Raw genomic sequence first — 22,364 nt, 5'->3', positions numbered from 1 at the left:
GTTCTGTGGGTCTGTGTGTGTCTGTCTTTCTCGGAGAAAGAGAAAGGCTTGGACACGTCAGCCATAGATTGCAAATGAGTGGCAGTTGAAACCGCTGGCTTGAATAACCCGACAGCTCGATGCAAAGACGCCACACAGAACACACAGACAAACGCAGAGGAACGGGATCTTTTTGTCATTTTGCCTGGTTTCCTCGCAGCACCGGGTGGGCAGTAGTGTTTCTCCACAGTAATCTCAGTGATGGGAAAAGGCTCCCAGACCCAAAGTCGTGTCTCCCTCGATGCTTTTAGAACCAAAGGCCAACTGAGTTACAAGAAGGTTAAAAAATCAAAGTGTGTTGTGGGTGGGGACTTTCCTGACAGGGCCTGCCACGGCTGGAGTGGGGGAGACACTGGCTTTGGGTCTGGTCGGTGGACAGGAGCGGATCCAATGCTCAAGGTCAAACTGTTTCCTGTTGGAAAAACCTGGAATGAACGGGAGTGTTTGGAGAGAAAGAAGCAGGATTTACACAGACACCTGTTCTCAGATACTGAGTGGAAATATATGGATAGATACATTTTAAAATCCAGAGCTCAAAAAAGGCCCCATTTGCTATTAACACCTGATATAGAAGTTGCCATGATCTTGGAGTCTGGTCCACAAAGAACCGGGGTTAGCTGAGGGAGAAACTGTTTATAGACAGAGCTTAGTGAGAAACATACTTGCTTGAAACAAATTGTATTTCCTTAAATCCTGTTCTTATGATAAATCCTTGTCCTTATGGTAACTAGATCTCAAAAATTATTAGGCTTTGTGAGTTCACTGAAGTGCTGTGCTTGTGTAGAAAAATCACCATTGGGTACCAGTGTAAACCTTCATTAGTGACTCGGATAGTCACACCCACGTATGGGAGGCCACGAGTCACGCTCAGGTGCCGTCACTGAGCTACTCGCTGTCCCGTTGCTAGGAGGGCAGGTTAGCTGTGCACAGCCAGACCTGTGTGGGACCACACACAGGAGAAGCAATACATTAGCTCAGGCTTCAGTGGCCGCATTGCCCGGGTTCATACCCCAGCTCTGCCGCTCACTGGCTGGAGACCTTGAGCACGGCACTGAACCTCTCAGTCTTTCCTCCATTTCGTCATCTACAAAATGGATTATCCATGGCGTCTGATCCATATGGTTGTTGGGAAGATTAAATGAGTTACCTAATGTTACACACGATAGCTGGGGTTTTTTTTGTTTGTTTTTTGGAGACAGAGTCTCGCTCTGTTGCCTGGGCTAAAGTGCTGTGGCGTCAGCCTAGCTCACAGCAACCTCAAACTCCTGGGCTCAAGGGATCCTCCTGCCTCAGCCTCCCGAGTAGCTGGGACTACACACATTCGCCACCAGGCCCGGCCAATTTTTTTCTATTTTTAGTAGAGGTGGGGGTCTCTCTTTTGCTCAGGCTGGTCTCAAACTCCTGATCTCAAGTGATCCTCCCACCTCGGCCTCCCAGAGTACTAGGAATGCAGACGTGAGCCATCACACCTGGCCACACATTAGCTGTTATTATCACCATCATTATCCTTTGGTACAAAGCAATGAAGACCTTTTTTTGCAAAAGGGAAAATATGTTTATTTCTCCTACATCCACTCAATATACATCTTGCCCACCACTGACATCATCGAGATAACATTTTGCTTAGGTAGCACCAGGCAGTACACAGCATTTGATGATGAAAGTAGCCACACTTTTTATGTCTGCTGTCTACGAATGCAGGAGGCACAGCCGCACCAGGGAGCGCCCTGTGAGATAAAAGGTCCAGATGAAAGGCAATCCTGCTGGGAGTGGGCGAGGCCCGCCCCTCACTTGGCAGAGTGCTTCTTGTAAATCTCCAGGAACTCCCTCACGTCGTCAGGAGACCCCAGGATGACCGGCGCCCTCTGGTGGATGTCAGTGGGAATGATGTCCAGTACAGCCTCCTTTCCGGTGGTGGCCACTCCCCCCGCCTTCTCCATGACAAAGGCCATGGGGTTGCATTCATACAGGAGTCTCAGCTGGAAAGCAAGACCAACAGCAGCGTCCTCATACCAGACGGTATTACACAGAGAGGGCACTTGTTCTATAGCAAAACAGTGCAGAGCCGGTGGGAGTAACTGATATTCTCTTTCTCCTCCTGTGGGGTTGTAAAAGTTCCCTCCCACCCCAGGTTGCATCTGAGACAAGACGGCTAACCATTTGTTTAAATTGAACCAGTCGTCAAGTCAGAGCCAGCAATAGATTACCTGATGCAAATGCGAGACAGACCACCTGGATTCAGCACAGAATGACATTTTGGCAGAACTGATGACTCCCTTCCCTTACAGCGTGGAAACTGGACTTAACGAGCGACTCGGTGTGTGTTTTGCATGGAGCTTTGCCTATTCTACAAGCATTAGAAAAATCCACGGCAGTGTCTGGCTGCAGACATCTGGAAAGCAGACTGGCTCCTCCAAACAGTGTAATATTGTTTGCAACTCTGTGTGCATTTCTTTTACAACTCTCCTAAGGCTTGAGGGTGGGAATTTAGTACGTTATACATCTTGGCATTTACGTTTAAATATTAACTTTTTATCGTATGCATTTTCATGCAGTCTGCCTATTGAGCGACAGCTTTTTGCAGGTGTTTCCTGACTCTCTTTCCATGTAGGTGTCACGGCCAAATTTGAAAAACTGGGAAAAAAAAGAGAAGCCTCAATAACTGTGTTCAGGAACAATTTCTTGAGGCATTAGAGAAAAGTGCCGTAAAGCAGGTTAATCACATAGGCGGGGATGCCGGAGATGTCTGCGGCAGAAGCAGCGTACTAAGTAAATAAGAATGTCTTCAGCGACCCAGATGCCAGATGCAGCAAAGCAGAGATCTGAATATAACCAAAATATATAGATTTCTATCTTAAGGGTATTATTGTTCCTGTTTTTCTCTCACATTTGAAACAAAAAAAAGGCAATCTGTCCATTGGAGAACATAAAGCAGACACAATACTCGGGGAGGAAGCACACTGCCACCCAAGTGGAAGGACAGTGGGCGCCCCTTAGCCAGCCTGAGAAAGCACAGCCCACCACGGCTTGCTGGAAGCACCGCGGGCATTGGCCGGTGTGGTCAGTGCTAACAGCTCACCTGAAAGCTCTAGGTTTTCCCAGAGATTGCTTCCTTCCCTAAAAGGTATCGTTTTCCAAGTGGTGTCAGCTCATTAATTATTTCTACTCTATGCCTTTTGAATGCAACCAAAGGCGACTCCTATTTGGAATATGTATTTGATTTGCTGCCTTAGACATGAGACTGGGCGGTTTCGTTTCACTTTATGAATGGAATTCATGTTGCCCAAGCCAAACCACGTACCCGCTGGAAGCTCTATGGACTTTTAGTCGCCCTCCTGGCCATTAATTCTCTTTTCCTGCAGCATTGGAAGGACTCTCAAGAGACCATTTTTATGTTTACTTGGTATCACCTCGCTTTATCTTTAGTGTAGAAAAGAATATGCCACAGACACCCTTAGCAACTTACTATAGGGCATAACAGCTACCGTAACCTTTCTTTCTCCCTGAATCAAGTCGCTGGGCTGAAAATGCAATCTACTGCTTCTCACTCACCCCCTAGGGCAGGTGCTTACCTTTCCATTGGGTCTCTTCTTGTTAGCGGGGTACAGAAAGATCCCGCCATAGACCAGAGTGCGGTGAACATCGGCCACCATGGAGCCCACGTACCGCGCGCCATAGGGGGCCGAGTTATCCTGCAAGGTTAAGACCAGCACTGATCAGTTTTCCAGAAAACAAAGAGAGCGAGTTCCCCGTGCGTTCCCTGTGTGTATTTGATTCCACACTCACTCACTGAGCACCTTCCAGGTATGTTTGGGCTGTGCTGAGAAGTGTGCTGAGTGAGAACCCTGTTCCCAAGAAGAAGAAAATGGAACAATGGAGACAGCCCCTTCCACATCTCACAATAGGTCAGATCACCCACGGAAGCCCCAAGGAGGCTGTGGTTGATTCTGGCTATGGGCTTGGGGCAAGCATCACAAAAATTGTGCCATTTAGTAGCGCCTTCAAGGTTGAGAAGGATTTCTGCCGAGCTAAGGAGCTGCGCAGGGGTGGGGGTGGCTATTTTGCAGGGAGGACACCGCACAAGCAAAGGCTCAGCAACGTGGAGCTGGAAGTGCTGTTGTGCCGGGGCTTGGCAGAGGAGCCCGCAGGCCCAGAGTGAGTGTACGCAGGGTTGGGGTGGGAGGAGACTCTCTGGAAAGTGAAAGGAGAGAGGATTAAGCTGGAGAGAGAGCCTGGGGCCAGCTCTGAGGACCTCGAATGTCTGCAAACAACACTTGAGCTCCATCCTCAGAAAACAGGTGTCAATGGCTTTTAAGGAAAGCTATGACAAAATCAGATATTGCCACATACAGCCACCTCTACGATCAGCCATTTCTTCTCTTCACAGTCACTGATTTGTAACCTCTTTAGAGAGATACCAAGACGGACACTCTCACTCCTGAGACGACTGATAAATCCATGTCGGACAGTAGGCCAGGAGGGACAGACACCACACGGCAGGGGCCTGGGTGGCAGAACCACCTTTTGTGCCATCTAGGACCATGGCCGCAGAAGGGAAACTCTTTTACTGCCATGCACTCATGCATCTGGTTGACTTTATTATCCCCATTTTCTTCTGCCAAGAGAAAGTGGCGAGGGCCGAGATAGACACTCTGATTTGACATCTCAGGGCAAGAATTTCAGTGCCCAGAACCTACATGAGAACTTAATCATGGGCTCAGTGCAGATCAAAATCCAACCCACTTCCATCCCTGCTTTCTTTCACCTCAAAGGTAAACCTTCAATCGACGGATCTCCACATAACTCAACAGTCCCAAATGAGGTCCAAGGCCCTTCATCCCAGGGTCCCTTTTCCACTCAGGGGACACCCACCTCCCTCCAGAGCTGGCCCTGGTGCCAGATGCCTGGACACTGCACCCACCCCAGAACCCTCACTTACTGGGGGGAACTTTTTCCTCTGGACGTACTCCGTGATGGCAGGGTCAAAGTCCTTGGCGTAGCCTTCGTTAAGGCTGTAGATGTTGCCTTTCTTTTTGATCTTCACATCCCTGTCCACCAGAATGAACTCTCCGATGGCCTTTGGAGACACAGAAGGACAGGTAAGGAGATGACAAGCAAAAGCCTGGCGAGGCACAAATCAGCAGACCTCAGTGATTCCCGAAACTGCGTCCTGGGCTCAGATGGAACTTTGCTCCGGTTCTGCCATTATTTCCCCTGAAGTCACCTCATTTGGAGACTTTAACTGGTGCTGTTACCCTACCCTTGGGTGTTTATTAAGCGCCCATGCTTCCAAGGAGGTGAAGGTCCAGCTCTCTGAGAGTGCGTGGGACAAAGGTAGCCGTGTTGACTCACACACCTGGCGCACACACCCCGGGCCTCCCCGAGAGCAGCCCGCCTCCCACGGAGGGTCCCAGCTCGCTGTCTGTAGCTGTTCTCGGTCTGCCAGCCAAAACCACTGTATGCACATGGTGTTTCATTAGTGTCACGTGAGGACATTGCTAAAATTTTAAAACTTTATAAATCCAATTCATTTCCCCTTGGTAGCCTGGACCAAGCACATAATGAATGTGCCAACATATTGAAGATTATTCTTTGGAGTCTGTTTCAGTGGTGGGTTTCATGGTGCCAAGCGTTTGATGAGATGACTTCCCTCAATTTACCTGCTTTGTTGAAACTGTCATCTAACCGAACAAATAAATAACTGAAATTAATGATTATATGGAAGAAATTATCAAAATTGTTGATGAACATTATTCACGTGAGCTCCTGTCTGTAAGGTAACTTTTCTCAATAAGCAAGACTAAGACATTGTCTTCATTTTCTTCCTTATTTTTATTTCCTTGAGTTCATCAAAGCCCTGTCATGACTGCAAGGGTTAACTGAAGGTTTGTGTGCAGGTGCACACACCAAATACTTTGGGCCATTTTGGCGGAAATGATGTCATTCAGGGCTTCAGCTGGGACACCTGTCACCTGTTCACCTCAGGAAAACAACCTCTTGGCGAATAGATGGGTGGAAAGGCCAGAAATGGATAGAGCGGGAGGCAAACAGACCATCTACAGCCCCCATCTGGTCTGTAAACATGTTGACTTGGCTAACGCAGTGTTTTACACACCTAGAAACATCACATCTTTTAAAATGCCGCGTTTCTTGAACAACTGGAAGCCTTGGCAAGCTGGGCCCCTCTTCCCAATAGTAACCGCTGGACTCTCAGCTCCCCCAGTGCCCACCACCGCCCCTGCCTGCCTGCCCCAGCACGCTGCGCTCGTTCACGTGGCCCGTGCTTGCCTGCCCTGGAGTCACTGAGTAATGGCTGCACTAAGGAATTCGTCTTGGAACAAAGACTCCCTCTTCTGCTCTGGACAGATATTTCTCACCTCTGCAACCTTCTGAGGATGTGTGCAATGTCTCTCCATCTCCCTTCCCCGTCCCGCCCCTCACCATCATCTCTGTCCTTCCGTGGGCATCAGTTCCCACCTCTACATACCCCTGCTACCCCCCCACACACACATAACATACAGTCACTCACAGCCACCAGCCGAGCACCCAGCCCCCGGCGAGGTCTCTCACCGGGTCCAGCATGAAGCAGTTGACACCACACTCCATGGCAAGCACCAGCATGGTGGCACTGCCATACAGGGCATAGCCAGCTGCCACCAGGTTCCTGCCTGGCTGCAGAGCATCCTTCTCGGAAGGCTCATCAGTTGATTTCTAGAGCAAAAAAGAAAACGAAATACATTTTTGTTTTGTTTTGCAGTTCTTTTTTCCAGTTCAACCATTACCAGGAGGCATCATCAAGGTACTCTTCTAATGAAATAGGGCATCTTCCCAGAGGGGCCTTCCTCCGCACATCAGCAATATCCTGATTATATTACCACGGCAGCCTTCCCGCCAGACCCCAAATTTCCTGCATCTGGGTCCTTCTTTCCAATCAGGGTCCTCCTCCAATGTGTCTAATTTGATATTCCCTCATCTCCGCACTATCGCTTCCAAAAAGGAGCATGCCTTCTTGCCAGCTCCCACTGGTTTAACCTTATTATGGGCATCAATGTCTTCCACCTGCCTACTGCAGCTTTACTTAAACAAATTAACACTGGGCTGCAGGGCAGCGAGTCTGGTGAGGAAATCAATTTCATGAGCTGTTGCCAATTGCAACGCAAACCCCACCGAGCAGTGTGGTGTGCATCACTCACACAGCAAGGAAATTCTCAGAAATACAGGCACTCAGAACATCTCCCGAGAGTCATTATGGGGTAGAGCAGATGCTTTCCAATTTTTGACCATGAGCCATGGTAACAAACACATTATACATCACAAACCAGTACCAATCCACATGCACACAGGCACACACAGCAAAAATTGACACAATAGTACCTACACTTAGGACGTGATGTACACTCTGATCTTTCGGTTTTGTTTTTTTTTTTTTCATTAATAACACACCCCCCCGGGTTGTGTGATCCACAGTTTGTCTAATCCTAGGAAAGGGAGCACCTTCAGGAGATGGCTCCCAATCGATGATCTCTTATTGACAACTCTCTTCTTTATTAACACTCGATTGGCTCTTTGGTCCTCGTACAGCCCCAAACAAACCTTTCAGCTTGAATACTCTCTGCTTGAATTGAACAGAAACAAAAATGGGCAATTTCCCCAATTTCACTTACTCCTTTCCCACCAGCGGCTCTAGCAGCGGAGAGTAAGCAGGGACATCTACTCATATATCATGAAGCTGGAGCAGGAAGTCATCCCAGCAAATACAGTCCAGGTAATTTCTTTCTGTGACTTTCAAAGGGGTGGCCACAGCTGCACTAGAGTCACCTGGGATACTTACCAGAAATACATGTTCTGGGGCTGCAGCCCAGACTCACTAAGTCGCCACGCACCATCGGTGACTCTTGCACTAAAGTTTAAGAGCTACTCATGTAAAAGAATCACAAAAACCATTTCTCTCCTTCCCCACTCCTCACCCCTTCTCCTCATGGTTTTCATCTGGATGGTTGACTGGTTACCTGGTTGGGGTGGGTTGAGTCATTTGATCTAGTTTGGTTTATATTCATCAGATAGTGCAGTGCAACTAAACACAGACTAAACACAGGACCAAAGTTTTGAGTTGTTTTCCCTAATCCCAAATTTTGCCAATGCACAATCTTGAAAAAAGGAAATGAATGGTCTTTGTCAATAGGGACCACCTGTCCGAGGGTCATTTTAACAATTACCAGCTTCCCTGGAAGCCGGCAATACAGTGGGAGGACTCAGGCCTCTAACTGTCCTCTCCCCCAACTACAGGCTCCAAATAACTAGCTCTCCACCAAGAAAAGTCCCCCAGAGATTCACAACCATCCATGCCTGCCTGTGGCGAAGGCGCAAAAGTAAACAGCGTTTCCCTGAAATGCGTCACCAAATGCTCTTACACTTACATTTCCTCGCATGGAATAAGACAGTAGCACTTGTCTACAACCCACATACTCAAAGGAAAGAGAAAATAATTTGAATGAGTGGTGGATTTGGAGGATCCTTTTCTAGTCTGGCCCCGTTTCTCATGTATGAGTTCCCTCCTCCAAGCCCTAAGCAGGGATGCCTTTCCTCCAGGGGAAGCATTCCATTCTTTTGCAGATGCCCAGGGAGCAATGGGCATAAAGCACTTGGCAAAACTGAAAAGTCTCTGGACCTTACCTTTCTGTCCCACCCGCTATGGGTTTCTGTTTTATTTCACACCACCCCATACGGAATACAGGGTAAGACACCCTGGGTTCTGGAGACTTGAGACCTTGGAAGAGAAAGTAGGCATGGGGGCCATGAGGGGACACTCCTGTCACCAATGGTCTTCCCTCACACAGGCAACCAAACCCTCCTTTTGAAACTCTGTTTTCAGTTGTGGGAACTGGATATTTTTAAAGGACATTGGAAATTAGAGCACGTCCCGTAGAGGGTGACCAGGCTAGAGAGAGGTCTAAAAATAACCTCCCATGAAAGATGTTTACCTTAAAAAAGAAAGGGGGGACAGGAAAGCTGTTTCCAAACATGTAGAAGAATCTTATTTTCCAATGCTCTAAAAGGCCAAATGAGCAATAATGAGCAGATTTTGACTCCATATTTGGACAAACCGTGGTGGTTGCCCAGCATCTCAGGAGAACCTGCCCCTTCTGGATGTCGCCAGCCAGAAGCTGGGTGGGCCCTGGGGACACCCTGCCAGGTCCCTTTCAAGCCTGTTTCCAGGCGTCATGTGGCCACGGCCGAGCACGGTTGCCGGTCGCAGTCACGGATGCCCTCCCACTGGGCACGTGCACCAAGGAGCCGAACTCCAGCTCAGAACCTTCTCTGCGGAAAGCAAGAAAGGTCTCCTTGGAAGCAACAGACACGTCGAAGTTTCTGCCCCATAAGCCCTCAAATGGTTTCAAACAACCAATAAGACTTTTGAAAACTGAAATGACTCAGAGGGCTGTGTCACACTCATCGTGTCTTCCCATATTTTAAGAGAGTCACTGCAGGTTTATTGAGAAGGGTGTGGAGACCAACTGCCAACAGCTGTGTCTGGCATTCCCAATTCAAGCTGCTGTTGCAACCTGGGGGTTTTGCTTTTGTTTGTTTGGTTTGTTTTAGTTGCTAGCCAGTGTCTCTCAATTTTCTAGGGTTTTTTTTTTCCTTAAAGGAGTTTTATGTCGGGGGCTAAGGTAGAGAATGTGATTGGCAAACGTCAGTGCTACTTTATTTTGGCTAAGTCATTAGCCAGAGCTCTTCCTCCACAGGGAAGAATTTTGCTACAAACCTTTCTTGCTATACTACAGATTTGGGACTGTGTAAGAAAAATTATATCCCTCCATGTCTATAAGAGGAATGGTATGTTTCTTGGCATGACTTGGAAAACAGATGAATTGTTGCCTTTGCCTTTCTGGCATGAGAATTAGAACCTTCTATTACTCAAGTTGATTTTGATGTGGATCTGCCTCTCACCCAAGACACAAGCAAAATACATCCCAGTGACCAAAGACAACTGTGCCACAGTGACTCTACTTTTCAAAAGTGGACAATATATCACTTTTAGAGATAAGTGTAAATTTGGGGTTCACTTCTTAAGTTAATGCCTTTGTAATCTAGAATAGAGTTTGGCTGACCTAACTGCTTCATTTGTTAAGATGAAGAAACAGAGCCTCAGCTACAATTCTGTGAGGTTTCATTTCTGAAATAAACAAAAGCTGATGCTAAGAGGACATATTTTAGATTTTATAATGTTTTACGATGGGTCCACAGATATTCATTCCATTTGTCACCTGTCTGTACAATTGAGCCTGCTCTCTCTCTCTCTCTTTTTCTCTCTGTCACACACTCACACTTAAAGAGAAAAAATAAAAGAGAGAGAGAAGCTTTGGAGATAGCCCAGCTCACACCATTAGAAGGCCCATGGCAGGGTCCGGGTTCACGTCCTATGTCAGACTCAGAGCAGGGCCCAGCACACTTTTTCTACAAATGGACAGATAGTAAATATTTTAGGTTTTATGGGTCAGTCTCCATAATAACTATTCCCCCTTACAGTATAGCATAAAATCAGCCAAAGGCAATATGTAAACAAACGAATGTGACCATAGGCCAATAAAACTTCAGTCATGAACAGTGAAAATTAAATTTTATATAAATTTCATGAAGCATTAAATATTATTATTTAGATTTTTCAACTATTTAAAATGCAAAATGGTTATTGTTTGTCCACAAGCCATGTAAGGTAGGCAACAAGCTAGATTTGGCCCGGGGTTTGTAGTTTGCAGACCCTTTATTCAGAGGATTTAAGGACAATATTGACATAAATAATCTCTATAGTTGTCATACTCTTCACAACTCTCAATTCATGTAGTGTCATCACTATACTTATGCTGTACTGTCTCCTTTTTTAAAATCTAATTTTCTATCATAAAAAAAGGCATAGTTTAAAAAGTGAAATGTACTCTCTTCCCACCCATGTTTTACTATTACCTTCTCTTTTAACAACCTAATGGATCTTCCTTCTGCAACTAAAGCTGAAAAACTCAGAACTTGAAGGCCAGGCACAGTGGCTCATGCTTATAAACCCAGCACTTTGGGAGACTGAAGCAAGAGGATCGCTTGAGTCTAGGAGTTTGAGAACAGCCTGGGCAACGAAGCGAGACACTGTTTCTACAAAAAATTTTAAAATTAGCTGGGTGTGGTGGTGCACGCCTGTAGTCCTAGCTACTCGGAAGGCTGTGGCAGGAGGATCTCTTGAGCCCAGGAATTCGAGGTCATATGAGCTATGATCATGCCACAGCACTTCACCCTGGGCTGCAGAGCAATACCCATCTCTAAGAAAAAATAAAAATAAAAACTCAGGACTTGAGATACAAATCTATTCAAGCCTCACAGAGTTTCATGATATATATTCTGGCTGCTCCACATAGTGACATAGGATGGAATGTTCAATCTTAACTTTTCTTTTGATCCCAAACCAGGTACCTGATATATCACATTTTACCTTTCTATAGATGCCAAAAATGGTTCCAATGGACACAAGGCAATCAATGTTGGAAGATCCATCAAGGGGATCAAAACAGACCACATATTTACCCTGAGCAAAGAAAAAAGAAATATAACTTTAAAATATTGTATTAATAACCAGATAGAGAATATACACTATGGGCACTTTGTATACATTGTAACAAGATACAGAGGATACACCAAGGGAGTAAAAATGGGATTCTAGAGGAAAGTTCAAGAAATGTGGGTCTTATTTATTTATACTCTGTCACCGAAGATACGAAGCGACACATAGAATGAATGAATATGTATGTTTATATACATATCAAAAGGTCATTAAACAGAGAAAACATCACTTAGAATAGGAGGCATAGATGAATGTGATGGAATACAGATAAATAAGTCATGATTTCCTACATTGTTCATAAATCAAATCATAATTCTGGATTGAGTTTCCTGACAGCCAAAGGAAGAAGAGAAATAAGATCAGTCACTCATTTCCCTTTATATAGGGAAAAAATAATAATAATTCCTTAAGTGAAGTGAAGACTTTCCTAGAATTAAGATCTGTAAGAAATTTCTTATGTAGGTTTTATAGATGCCACTTGAGGTTGGAATGCATAGTTTTCAACAATATCCCTAGTGTAATTCCCAAAGGAAGTAACCCTCTATTGCAGTGGGACTTCCAAAGACTCATTTTTGGAATGGGATTTCAGTGGTATGCTGGCTCCCAAGAGCTAACTGTGCACATCTCTTCCCAGCTCTGCTTTCACTGATGTCCTGTCGGCAGCTTACAGTCAACTGCAGGAGAGTGTGCTCTCCACTGACAGTGGTGAGTGCTGCGTGTCACACCACTGGGAATTTTCCATCTCCAAATTAGCCGCTTTAACATGTGATTTTTCACTGTTCTCCACCAGATTAAGATGATTCCCTGGCCCCTTGACCTTGGCAAATCACCCTCACTAATGCGGGAGAAAGTATAAACTGGAAAGTGTGAACACGCCTATGAGAAGGCATATTGTAGTCAGAGGAGTTCGGGGTGCCTGATGGAGACTATTAGACAACCAAGTCAAGTCACATGCCTGAAACTGCCACCAAAGACCTTGACAGGCCCAGTAGAGAAATACGTGAATTTGAATCTGGCGTGCAGTGGTATTTTAGGAATCATGTAAAGCAAGGTAATCAGACGTGGCTCCCATCCTCTTAATAAGGTCAAGACCGGCAGCCTCTTGAATTTACCTTCTGATTGTTTTTTCTAATTCTACTCCTTCATGTCCCCAGTGCATCTCAAACAGGGAAAGATAGCAAGCCCAGGTAACTGCACTTCTAATCTCAAAGGTTTTTTTAAAGTACAATTACTGTTCTATAGAAGCTGGATATATTCTTTCATTCAACAATCTTTCTCAACCAGCATTTGTTGTTGACCCCACCATGTGCCAGGTATTGTGCTAGATGCTGGGAACCAGAGAAGAAAATAACTCATTCTCTGCCCTCAAGTAGCTATCAAACCAGTAGGGATCCAACGGATTCCAGTGGGAGCACTGGTGATAGACACTTCAAGCAGTCGTGGTTGGCAGCAGGGTCAGGCGTACGGGCTGGGCATCTGGTGGACGGAGATGTAGCACAAGGGGTAGTCAACAGAAGCCAGACTCCGAGGAGCCTTGAACATGGCAATAAAGAGTTAGAGACGGAGATGAGTCCGTGGGAGTCCAGTGGAGAGATGGCAATGGCGGGAGCTGTGGTGGCAGGGTGCACAGTGGAGAGGGGGATTTGAGAGTGAGGCAGAATCTGCGAAAAGATGACAGGAGGGATCCAGGGAGGTTCCCAGAAACCCAGCTTGGCCAAGCAAGTGGAGTCATTTGGAAGCGGGGAAGAAAAACAGTTACATTAAACCCTCAGCCGTGAAAGTGCAGACCCACCCTTTTCTCAGGCTCTACTATTATGGCGTGTTTATCTTCTTCCGACACAAGAACACAGGTGGCAAAGGATGACTTTAACATGTTTATGACCAGGTCATTGGAGAGGACATCCAGCTTCTTAACTTGATCACCTGTCACGTTGGTGGAGCCAGCAATGCCGTAGCTAGAGGGAAGAAAAGCCACAAAAATAAGCCATGACCACCAGAATGTGCAGATGCACTTGTAAGTGAATGTCTTGTAGGATTTAGAGGAAAGGAAAGAAGACACTTGATTTGGGAGAAACAGGACAGGGGAGGAGGACATACTGTCGTCCACCTTGTGGCCTGGTGCCTGTCATGGTACCCTGCACACCCTTGTGGTTACGTCAGTGATTCTCAACCTTTTTTTCATTATGATTCCCCTAAAGAGCCTTTATAACATTTTTCCTGACCTCACTCCCCCATGAATTTCAGTTTTAATACTACAGGTATGTATCTGCTCATCGCTATATGTATATTGGTGCTTTGTATGTAAAAAAGTTTGGGGCTGTTTTTATTTTTGCCCACAAAGAGCCAAAGTTTGCCCCCAAACTCATGGGTTAAATGAATCAGTTGAGAGATGCAGCAAGCCAGGAAGCTGGGGTCGGAGTGAGCCTGAGCCGTGAGCTACGCCAGGGATATTATGGTTTTATAACTAAAAAGTCCTAAAGGGAAAGGAATATCAACTGGTTCCACCCTCATTCTACAGAGGAGAAGACTCAGATTCTAGCCCCCTGAGGGCTTCTCCAAACAGCAAAGATGGGGGAGGTGAGATGCTCCCAGTGACTTCCAGACAGGGCTCTTGGTGACTTCCCAGTCCCCCTGGCAGGAGTTCTAGGGGACGGAAGGAGCAGGGAGCCTGGAGTTTTTGCTTTATTTTTAAGCCATGTGCAAGTCAGTAATTGGAGAATTCCCAGAATCCAACAGTCTTGTACAAAATACAGCCTAGCTTTTTAGTACGAGGGAAGAGGCAGGTTCTCGTAGCCTGAGGTTGTGCATGAAAACAGAAAGGAGGGGAGATATTTCACAGGAAGGGTGCAGGAACAAGATAAGAGACTGGACGTGGGAAGGGAAAGAGATGGAGCATTAGACGCTACCAAGCAGCCGAAAGTGGGTGATAAGGGGACAATTGCACCTTGGCCAAAATTGCTAGGAGCGCTTGCCTGGGAACTGATTGTCACTGCTGCAGTGATTGTCACTGCTTCAACTCCTGAAATTGCAATTTCTCGAAATGCAACTTGCCGTGTCTGGCTGGGCAAAACTGTGCCACCCGCAGAAACCACCCACACCCAAGTGCCTGGCCTGGCCTGGCCTGGCCTGGCTATCTCAGGAGGTAATTCCAGCTGTCTCATCAGGCCCATGTGTCAGCATCTGCCACTTTCAGCACCCTTCCAGCCTGGGGAACCCGTCTTGTCCCTCCAGCCCTCTTGCTGGCTGCTTCTCTTTCCAGCATGTCGCTCCTATTTCATGAGGGAAAGACGAAGAGATCTGTGGGACTTACAGCTGGAGCCCGTGTCTCTGAGCTCTGGGTTCTCTTTCCACATAATCTCTTCCTGACCTCAATCCTGAGGCCAGCACTGGTGGAGGAAGAAGGCGGACAAATTCTGGACAGACCGGAGGGACTCAGCAGGGCCACCAACCAAATACATGTCCTCACTGGCCCCAGCAGGAGCGATTTTCTCTCCTGGCAACCTGAGATTTCTACCATTAAAGTCACTACTGATTCATCGTGCTGATGGGCAAGGACATGGGCTTTAAGACAGAGACCCGGGTCAGACCTCAGCTCTTCAGGTCCCCTGCCCTCTCTCAGCCTCCCTCCCTTTTGCACATGCCCAGAGAAGGAAACGGTGTCTGCCTCATGGGGCTGCTAGAGGATTACATGGGAAGGTACACGAAGGGCCTAGCACAGCCCTTGGCACTGCATCGGTGCAGCCCAGTGGGGACAGCTCCAGGGGCCTGGGGAGCTAGGGCAGGCGCAGGAAGGATAGGCCTATGCCACACTGTGGCCCAAGTCCCACCTGCCCAGGTATCTCCCTCAGGGACATTCGGGCCATGGTCCCTTTTACTCAAAAGCTCCCTGGAGGGCTGGGTGTTCATTTATTCCATACGTATTTACTGGGGACCTACTATGCGTGAGGAACTGTTCTAGGTGCTGGGGTTACAGTGCCGAACAAGACAGATGAGATCCCGGCCCTCGTGGAGCGTATATCCTAAGGAAGCGAGACAAACAAGAAAGAAATAAGCGTTTTGGAATGGGCGAGGTCACGTCAGATAGCAACAGGTGCTCACTGTCATGAAATAAAAACAAGGTCACGAGAGGAGATGACAGGGTGGGTGCTTAATTCAGATGGTCCAGGAAGGTCTCACTGTGAAGGGGGCATTCGAGCTGGACGGGGTGTTGGATGTGTTTCACGAGAAAGGGAGGATATGACAAAGCCCTAAAGGAGCCCAAATGAGCCAGCTAGTAGTGACGGCAAACGAGGCTGCGGGGACATGGGGAAACCCTGAGACAGTCCCGTCCACAAAAGCCCTCCCTGGGCCAGCTGTGTCTCGCGATCAACAGAGAGACACAAGCCGGGGAAGAAATGGGTGGGCCCAAGCGAGCCGTGAACCTCTAGGCTAAGCTCCCTCCCGCCCTGCCGCAAGCACAGGAGCCAGAGCAGTCTGGTGCCCTCCCGCGGGCAGGGGGGTCAGTCTGGACGGAGGCAGTGACCTGGTCTGCTGAGGAAACTTCTCCGAAATGGGAGTTACCACAGAGGGGAAAGGCAGCACCCTCCACCTTTTCTTTTTGGGGCCTCAAAAGAGAAACGTTAGAGTGTGAGGGATGTAAGGAGGAAAATGGTTTGAGGCCTCCCCTGAGAAGTAGCAGGCAGAAAGCAAGCGAACAGGGGACCTGCCCAGGGCTAATGGCTGCTAATGCAGGCTGCGGAATTTAAACGTCCTGCACACCAGAGCAAGAAGCGAGGCGAGGCTGCCCACAAGCACGGGACCCCAGAGCCCCAAATCAGGGCACAATGTCACACAAATTTCAGCTACTTCCCAGCAAGTGTGAATTAACAGCTGGCTTTCAAAACATTGCCATCTCTAGGACACGCTTTTAAATTGTACTATTCCTTAAGACCCAGGATATTTGGCTTCTGTATATCTAAGTCAAAGCTAAGATTTTCTTGAGAATAGAAAAGAGAACAATGATGATGGAACTCATGATATAATAATTTATACTGTACTTATATATATTTTAAAATGTCATTCTATTTTTGTATCTTAAGTTTATAAAGCAACTATACAGTTACATATAATCTATTGTGTAGTTTTAATAAAAGGGTTTTGTTTTTGTTTTTAAATAGAAAAAGCAGAGTTGATGAATGTGGATCATGTCCTTGCTCCTGATATATCATGGTCAGTTAATAGGCTGTTGAATTGGGGGCAGCTTCTGGAAATAAAACCACAGCAGCTGGGAGGAACTAATCAACCTCTCAAGTCTTGGCCTAGAGACTGGGCACGGTGGCTCACACCTGTAATCCTAGCACTCTGGTAGGCCAAGGCAGGAGAATCGCTCAAGGTCAGGAGTTCGAGACCAGCCTGAGCAAGAGCGAGACCCTGTCTCTACTAAAAATAAAAAGAAATTAGCTGGACAACCAAAAATATATTTTAAAAAATTAGCTGGGCATGGTGACGCATGCCTGTAGTCCCAGCTACTCTGGAGGCTGAGGCAGAAGGGTCACTTGAGCCCAGGAGTTGGAGGTTGCTGTGAGCTAGGCTGACACCACAGCACTCTAGCCCGGGCAACAGAGAGAGACTCTGTCTCAAAAAAAAGTGTCTTGACCTAGAAAATGAAAACATGTTACCTGACTTGGGTGGTTAGGATGGACAACCAAAGAGGCAAGGATGGTTAATGACTTGGGGATCGGAGCCTGAGGCTGCAGACACCAGGCTCCAGGAAAGCCCCCAAGATGCCAGGAGTGAGACACCAGCATTGGTGACATCACATAACACCCCTGGGCATTTGGGGGGTCTATTGCCCGCACGGCCACCCACAGAAGACCAGGAGAGTCCACAGGCATGGAGGCATGACTCTCTTCTAGGCACGACCTACTCTTTTGTGGGAGCCACTGGGAGGGAGGGTGTAGATGTGGCTGCCATCCCAGGAAATGCTACCTGAAACCCGATGTTAGAGGACCTGGCTCAACCTAATTTGTACAAGAATGACAAGAGTGGAAGGCCTCTGGGCTCTGGCAGCTCACCTACTGGGCCAGCCTGAGGGTGATCAACTCCCACACACCACCCTCTACTTGGGAACATTCATGATCAGATCCGTATAGGTAGCTTGATTTTTTTCCTAGTGAAGTCTGAAGCTAAAGCTCAGGGCACTAGGTAAATGCTGAGTATATTCTCTGAGAGGACTGAAACTCTCACACATAAATAGCACATCTGGCTGGGCGTGGTGGCTCACACCTGTAATCCTAGCACTCTGGGAGGCCAAGGAGGGAGGATCGCTCAAGGTCAGGAGTTCAAGACCAGCCTGAGCAAGAGTGAGACCCCGTCTCTACTAAAAATAGAAAGAAATTAGCTGGACAACTAAAAATATAGAGAAAAAATTAGCCGGGCATGGTGGCGCATGCCTGTAGTCCCAGCTACCCAGGAGGCTGAGGCAGAAGGATTGCTTGAGCCCAGGAGTTGGAGGTTGCTGTGAGCTAGGCTGACGCCACAGCACTCTAGCCCGGGCAACAGAGTGAGACTCTGTCTCTAAATAAATAAATAAAGTCAAAGGTGACACTGGCTTGTTATTGATTCCGTGGTAATCAACCATTCACCCAGGTGGGAACATCCAAGGGTTAGTTCAGAAATACTATGAAAAGGCACCAACCAGAACAGATTCCAAAGGTCACAAACTCCAAACTTTGCTTGTGTTCACGTGGACGGAAAATGGACAAATGGGTGGCATATGGCCAGCTGTGCTTTTTCTATGGGAGGGAAGTTATAATTCACTCTTTGGTCATATAGAGTGGATAATTCAAGATATAGAAAATAAACTTGAGAAAGCTTCCAAAAGCTTAATGTCATAAACTCTGCAAATGTTAAGATAAGCCTGAACATATATTAGCTGACTCGTCATTCCAAAATTAAAACTGAAATTTTTTATTTTCTTCCATCAAACAACTGAAAGAGGACTCCACATATAAGAGTAACTTTTCTGGACACAATAGAACATGATGGGAGGGTGTTTCCTCTACCCACTTTGAGGCTGCAACACTGTTCTAATATGTAACATTCTAGCCTGGACCATATCCCTGCTGATACACACGTGGGCTCCTGTTTAGGAATAAAGAGCAAAATAGAGAGATGTTAGTTTACAAAAAAAAAAAAAGTCCATGGGAAACAATGATAAGATCAGTACCCGGTTAGCGAGGACTCAGTCCATCCTCATACGACTCTCTGAGGTTGAAAAAATAGCATTCTCCATCTTACAAGCAGGGAAACTGAGGCTCAGCAACATTACATCAACTGCCCAAATCCTCACAGAAATTAAATGACAGAGTTAGGAATTTAAGCCCAGCTCCATGTCTCTCCAAAATGTGCCTTGAGCCCTGCACGTTCCTGTCCTGCTAAATCCTGTCCAGATTGTCTTCTCCCCTTTTCTTCTGCCTCAAGGAGAGTAAGCCAAAATCCAGGGGCCAATCTCCAGTCAGAGCTTCATGTCTGAATGTCAGACTGGCACGTTCAACTGCAGGCTGGACAACATCTTCAACTGGCTAGCCCTCTAACACCTCAAGTTCAAAGTTTCCAAAATGTTGGAATCATCTTCTCACCACCCTTCCCCAGCCTTTAAAAACTGGCTCCTTTATGAGAATTCTGGTTTTGTTTTTGTGGGGTTTTTGTTGTTTGTTTGTTTGTTTGTTTGTTTTAAGACAGGCTCTCACTGTTGCCTGGGCTAGAGTGCAGTACGTTGTCATAGCTCATGGCAACCTCAAACTCCTGGGCTTAAGCGATCCTCCTGCCTTGCCTCCCGAGTAGCTGTGACTATAGGCATGCGCCACCATGTATTTTTTGGAAAGATGGGGTCTCACTGTGTTGCTCAGGCTGGTCTCAAACTCCGTTGTTTTGTTTTCTGAAGACACAGCCCTGCTCTCAAGTGCTAGGACCAGCGCTCGAGAACCCCTGTCCCTGCACTTCTCCTCCAACCCACACTCAGACTTCCCCCCAATTCTCCCCTCCTCTCCTCCAATGCTGCAGCTCTGCAGACTGCTTACCTCAGTCCCCTTTTCCACTGGCTTCCCCATTTCCTGTCTCTCCCTCTTCCAACTAGAGACTTCCAGCCACATCTTCCCCAGATTTGTCTCCAGTCATGTGACTGCCTACTCAAAAACCTTTGCTCTCCCCTTTTGCTAACCCTCCAAAAGTATAGTGTTCACCCTTTGATACGCCATTGATACTTCCCCAAGGCACCCACAATTTCACATCCACAACTGCCCCACCACATGGACTCCATGCTTTGGGCAAACACAGGACATGTCCTCACATGACCACCCAGCCTGGTCTGCTCGCCGCCATCAGGCCTTACAACTGACCACCCTCCACTGCCCACCGCAAGTGCCCATCTTGATGCTCCACAATCCTTTGCACCTAAATCATATTTTGGGCACCTCAATGAAAGCATCTTTCAGAACCTCTATTGCCTATTATAACTAATTCTACACTTCCCTTGTTTTTTCCTACAGAGTAAGCTGTGTCATGCTCATATCTCAGCCTCTTCTAGAACTTTGAGCATGGTGGGTGTTCAATAACATTTTGTTAAATTGAATGAAATCAGTGAATTCTTCAGACAGTGATTTGGAAATGTATACAAAGGAAAGTCAACTCCACATCAACTCCACAAAACAAAAAAGCTTAAGCCATAGGAAGACCACTTTCTCCCAAAGAAATGAAAGCAAAGAAGTGGGGCAATGCTTGACATTGACATTTGAACCATGAATTCATCAGCTCCAGCGCCTGGCTGGGCAGGGCGCGGTGGCTCACGCCTATAATCCCAGCACTCTGGGAGGCCAAGGCGGCAGGATTGCTTGAGGTCAGGAGTTCAAGACCAGCCTGAGCAAGAGCAAGACCCTGTCTCTACTAAAAACAGAAAGAAATTAGCCAAACAACTAAAAATATAGAGAAAAAATTATCCAGGCATGGTGGTGCATGCCTGTAGTCCCAGCTACTCGGAAGGCTGAGGCAGAAGGATCGCTTGAGCCCAGGAGTTTGAGGTTGCTGTGAGCTAGGCTGATGCCTGGACACTCTAGCCTAGGCAACAGAGTGAGACTCTGTCTCAAAAACAAACAAACAAAAAAAAACTCTATGGCTCTATGAACATGTTACTAGGAGCAATGAAAGTGACTACATTAGCAACTTTAGGTTGAGAGAGAGAGAGAAAGACAGTGAGAGAGAGAGAATGCACCAGGCTCTATGCTTAAACTCCTGATGTTTCCGTGATAAGACATCAGGAGTGAGCTCTGTAAACTGGTTCTGGTGAGGTTCCTGCAAATTATCCCGTCCCTCTGGGTACATGCCCTTCTAGGGCAAGTCTTCAGCTCTAACATAACAAGTTCTTTGCTGGCATGCTGGCTTTTCATCCAGGATATCAAAGCCTGTAATGAATGTAATTTGGGTGCCTGGCTTGAGATCTTGTCTTATTGCTGCATGTCATACTGAGAACAGCCAAACTCTCATTTTCCCATAAGGGTACTTATGTGTCCAGTATCTGGTCCTCTTGGTCAGCAACCCATACAACCAGGCATCAACATCCATTCCAAGGGTACAACACTGTTTGCAATAGCCAAAGACCAATGAAAACCTAAATGCCCCCAAACTGAGGAAGAGTTCAATAGCTCATGATAAGTCTGTGCAGTGGAACACTACACAGCAGTTAAGAAGAAGGAGGTAGATATATTATATAATAGTCCTGATGTTTAAAGAGGTTTATTATATAGTGTTAAATGATACAGCAAACTACAGAGAGATATGTCAAGGGTGATCCCATGTTGTTTACTATTTATGTATAGGGATGTGTAAATATGTGTTCATGTATAAATTTACGTGAGTATAAAGAAGTATCTGGGAAAATAACCAGTAAATTATTAATAGTGGCTACCTCATGGAATAGATATAGGTTTCACTTTTTCCTTTGTGTTCTTTTGAATGGTTTAAATTGTGTCAATGTGTGCTACTTACTAAGTAGTTTATAATAATAACAATAACTTTTATTTTTAAAAACCCTGGTGTTCACAACTATCTAGTCCAAAAATATACATATCCTATGTAGCCAAAATTAGCACACTTTGTCCAGGTCCCACTGTCAAAACCTCACCATCTGAGGTTCCAGTGTCTGAGATTACTTAAAAGGTGGGACATCTCAAAACAGATCCTACATTTCTGAGTCTCTCTCAGGTTGTGAAAGGTACTGACCTATTTTTAAAACAGTATGAGAAATGATAAGCACTTTAAAAATAAAACAAACAAAAAAAAGCTCCCTGGTCCTCAAAGGCGGTTAAAGATGTGAAGGCACCTATAGTTGCTGTAAATTAAATTCAAAGTATGATTTTACCTGGGTATGTTTCCTAATGCAAAGAATCCTTAGAAATGGGTTATTAAGAGGGAACAACGGTGACATTAATGGAGTCGTCATCTTATTTACCATACCTATCCTATCTCTCTCCCAGCAAGGCCTGACATCTGAAAATAAATGTGATCATATGCTCCTGTATAAGAATTAGCTAGGCTGGGCATGGTGGCTCACGCCTGTAATCCTTAGCACTGTGGGAGGCCGAGGCAGGCGGATCGCTCAAGGTCAGGAGTTCAAGACCAGCCTGAGCAAGAGTGAGACCCCCGTCTCTACTAAAAAAATAGAAACTAGCTGGACAACTAAATA

At 46.4% G+C, this 22,364-nt stretch overlaps 1 protein-coding gene across 1 annotated transcript in view; it reads right to left on the bottom strand.

Annotated features, from left to right (window-relative positions):
- Positions 1–1,689: 1,689 nt before the first annotated feature.
- The window catches only part of FBP1 (fructose-1,6-bisphosphatase 1), a 22,391-nt gene continuing 1,716 nt past the window's right edge, over positions 1,690–22,364 (bottom strand). The window contains exons 2-7 of the mRNA XM_012640052.1: positions 13,440–13,602; positions 11,519–11,611; positions 6,610–6,750; positions 4,979–5,116; positions 3,612–3,731; positions 1,690–2,018 (exon numbers count right to left, since the gene is read on the bottom strand). Coding sequence (XP_012495506.1) covers positions 1,827–2,018; positions 3,612–3,731; positions 4,979–5,116; positions 6,610–6,750; positions 11,519–11,611; positions 13,440–13,602 — 847 coding nt within the window. The 3' untranslated portion in view covers positions 1,690–1,826. The remainder of the gene's footprint in view (positions 2,019–3,611; positions 3,732–4,978; positions 5,117–6,609; positions 6,751–11,518; positions 11,612–13,439; positions 13,603–22,364) is intronic.

Source organism: Propithecus coquereli, unplaced genomic scaffold, assembly GCF_000956105.1.
Source record: "Propithecus coquereli isolate 6110/MARCELLA unplaced genomic scaffold, Pcoq_1.0 Scaffold147, whole genome shotgun sequence".
NCBI lineage: Eukaryota > Metazoa > Chordata > Mammalia > Primates > Indriidae > Propithecus > Propithecus coquereli.
Note: the sequence above shows the minus strand (reverse complement) of the source record. Positions and strands in the feature narration are given on the sequence as shown.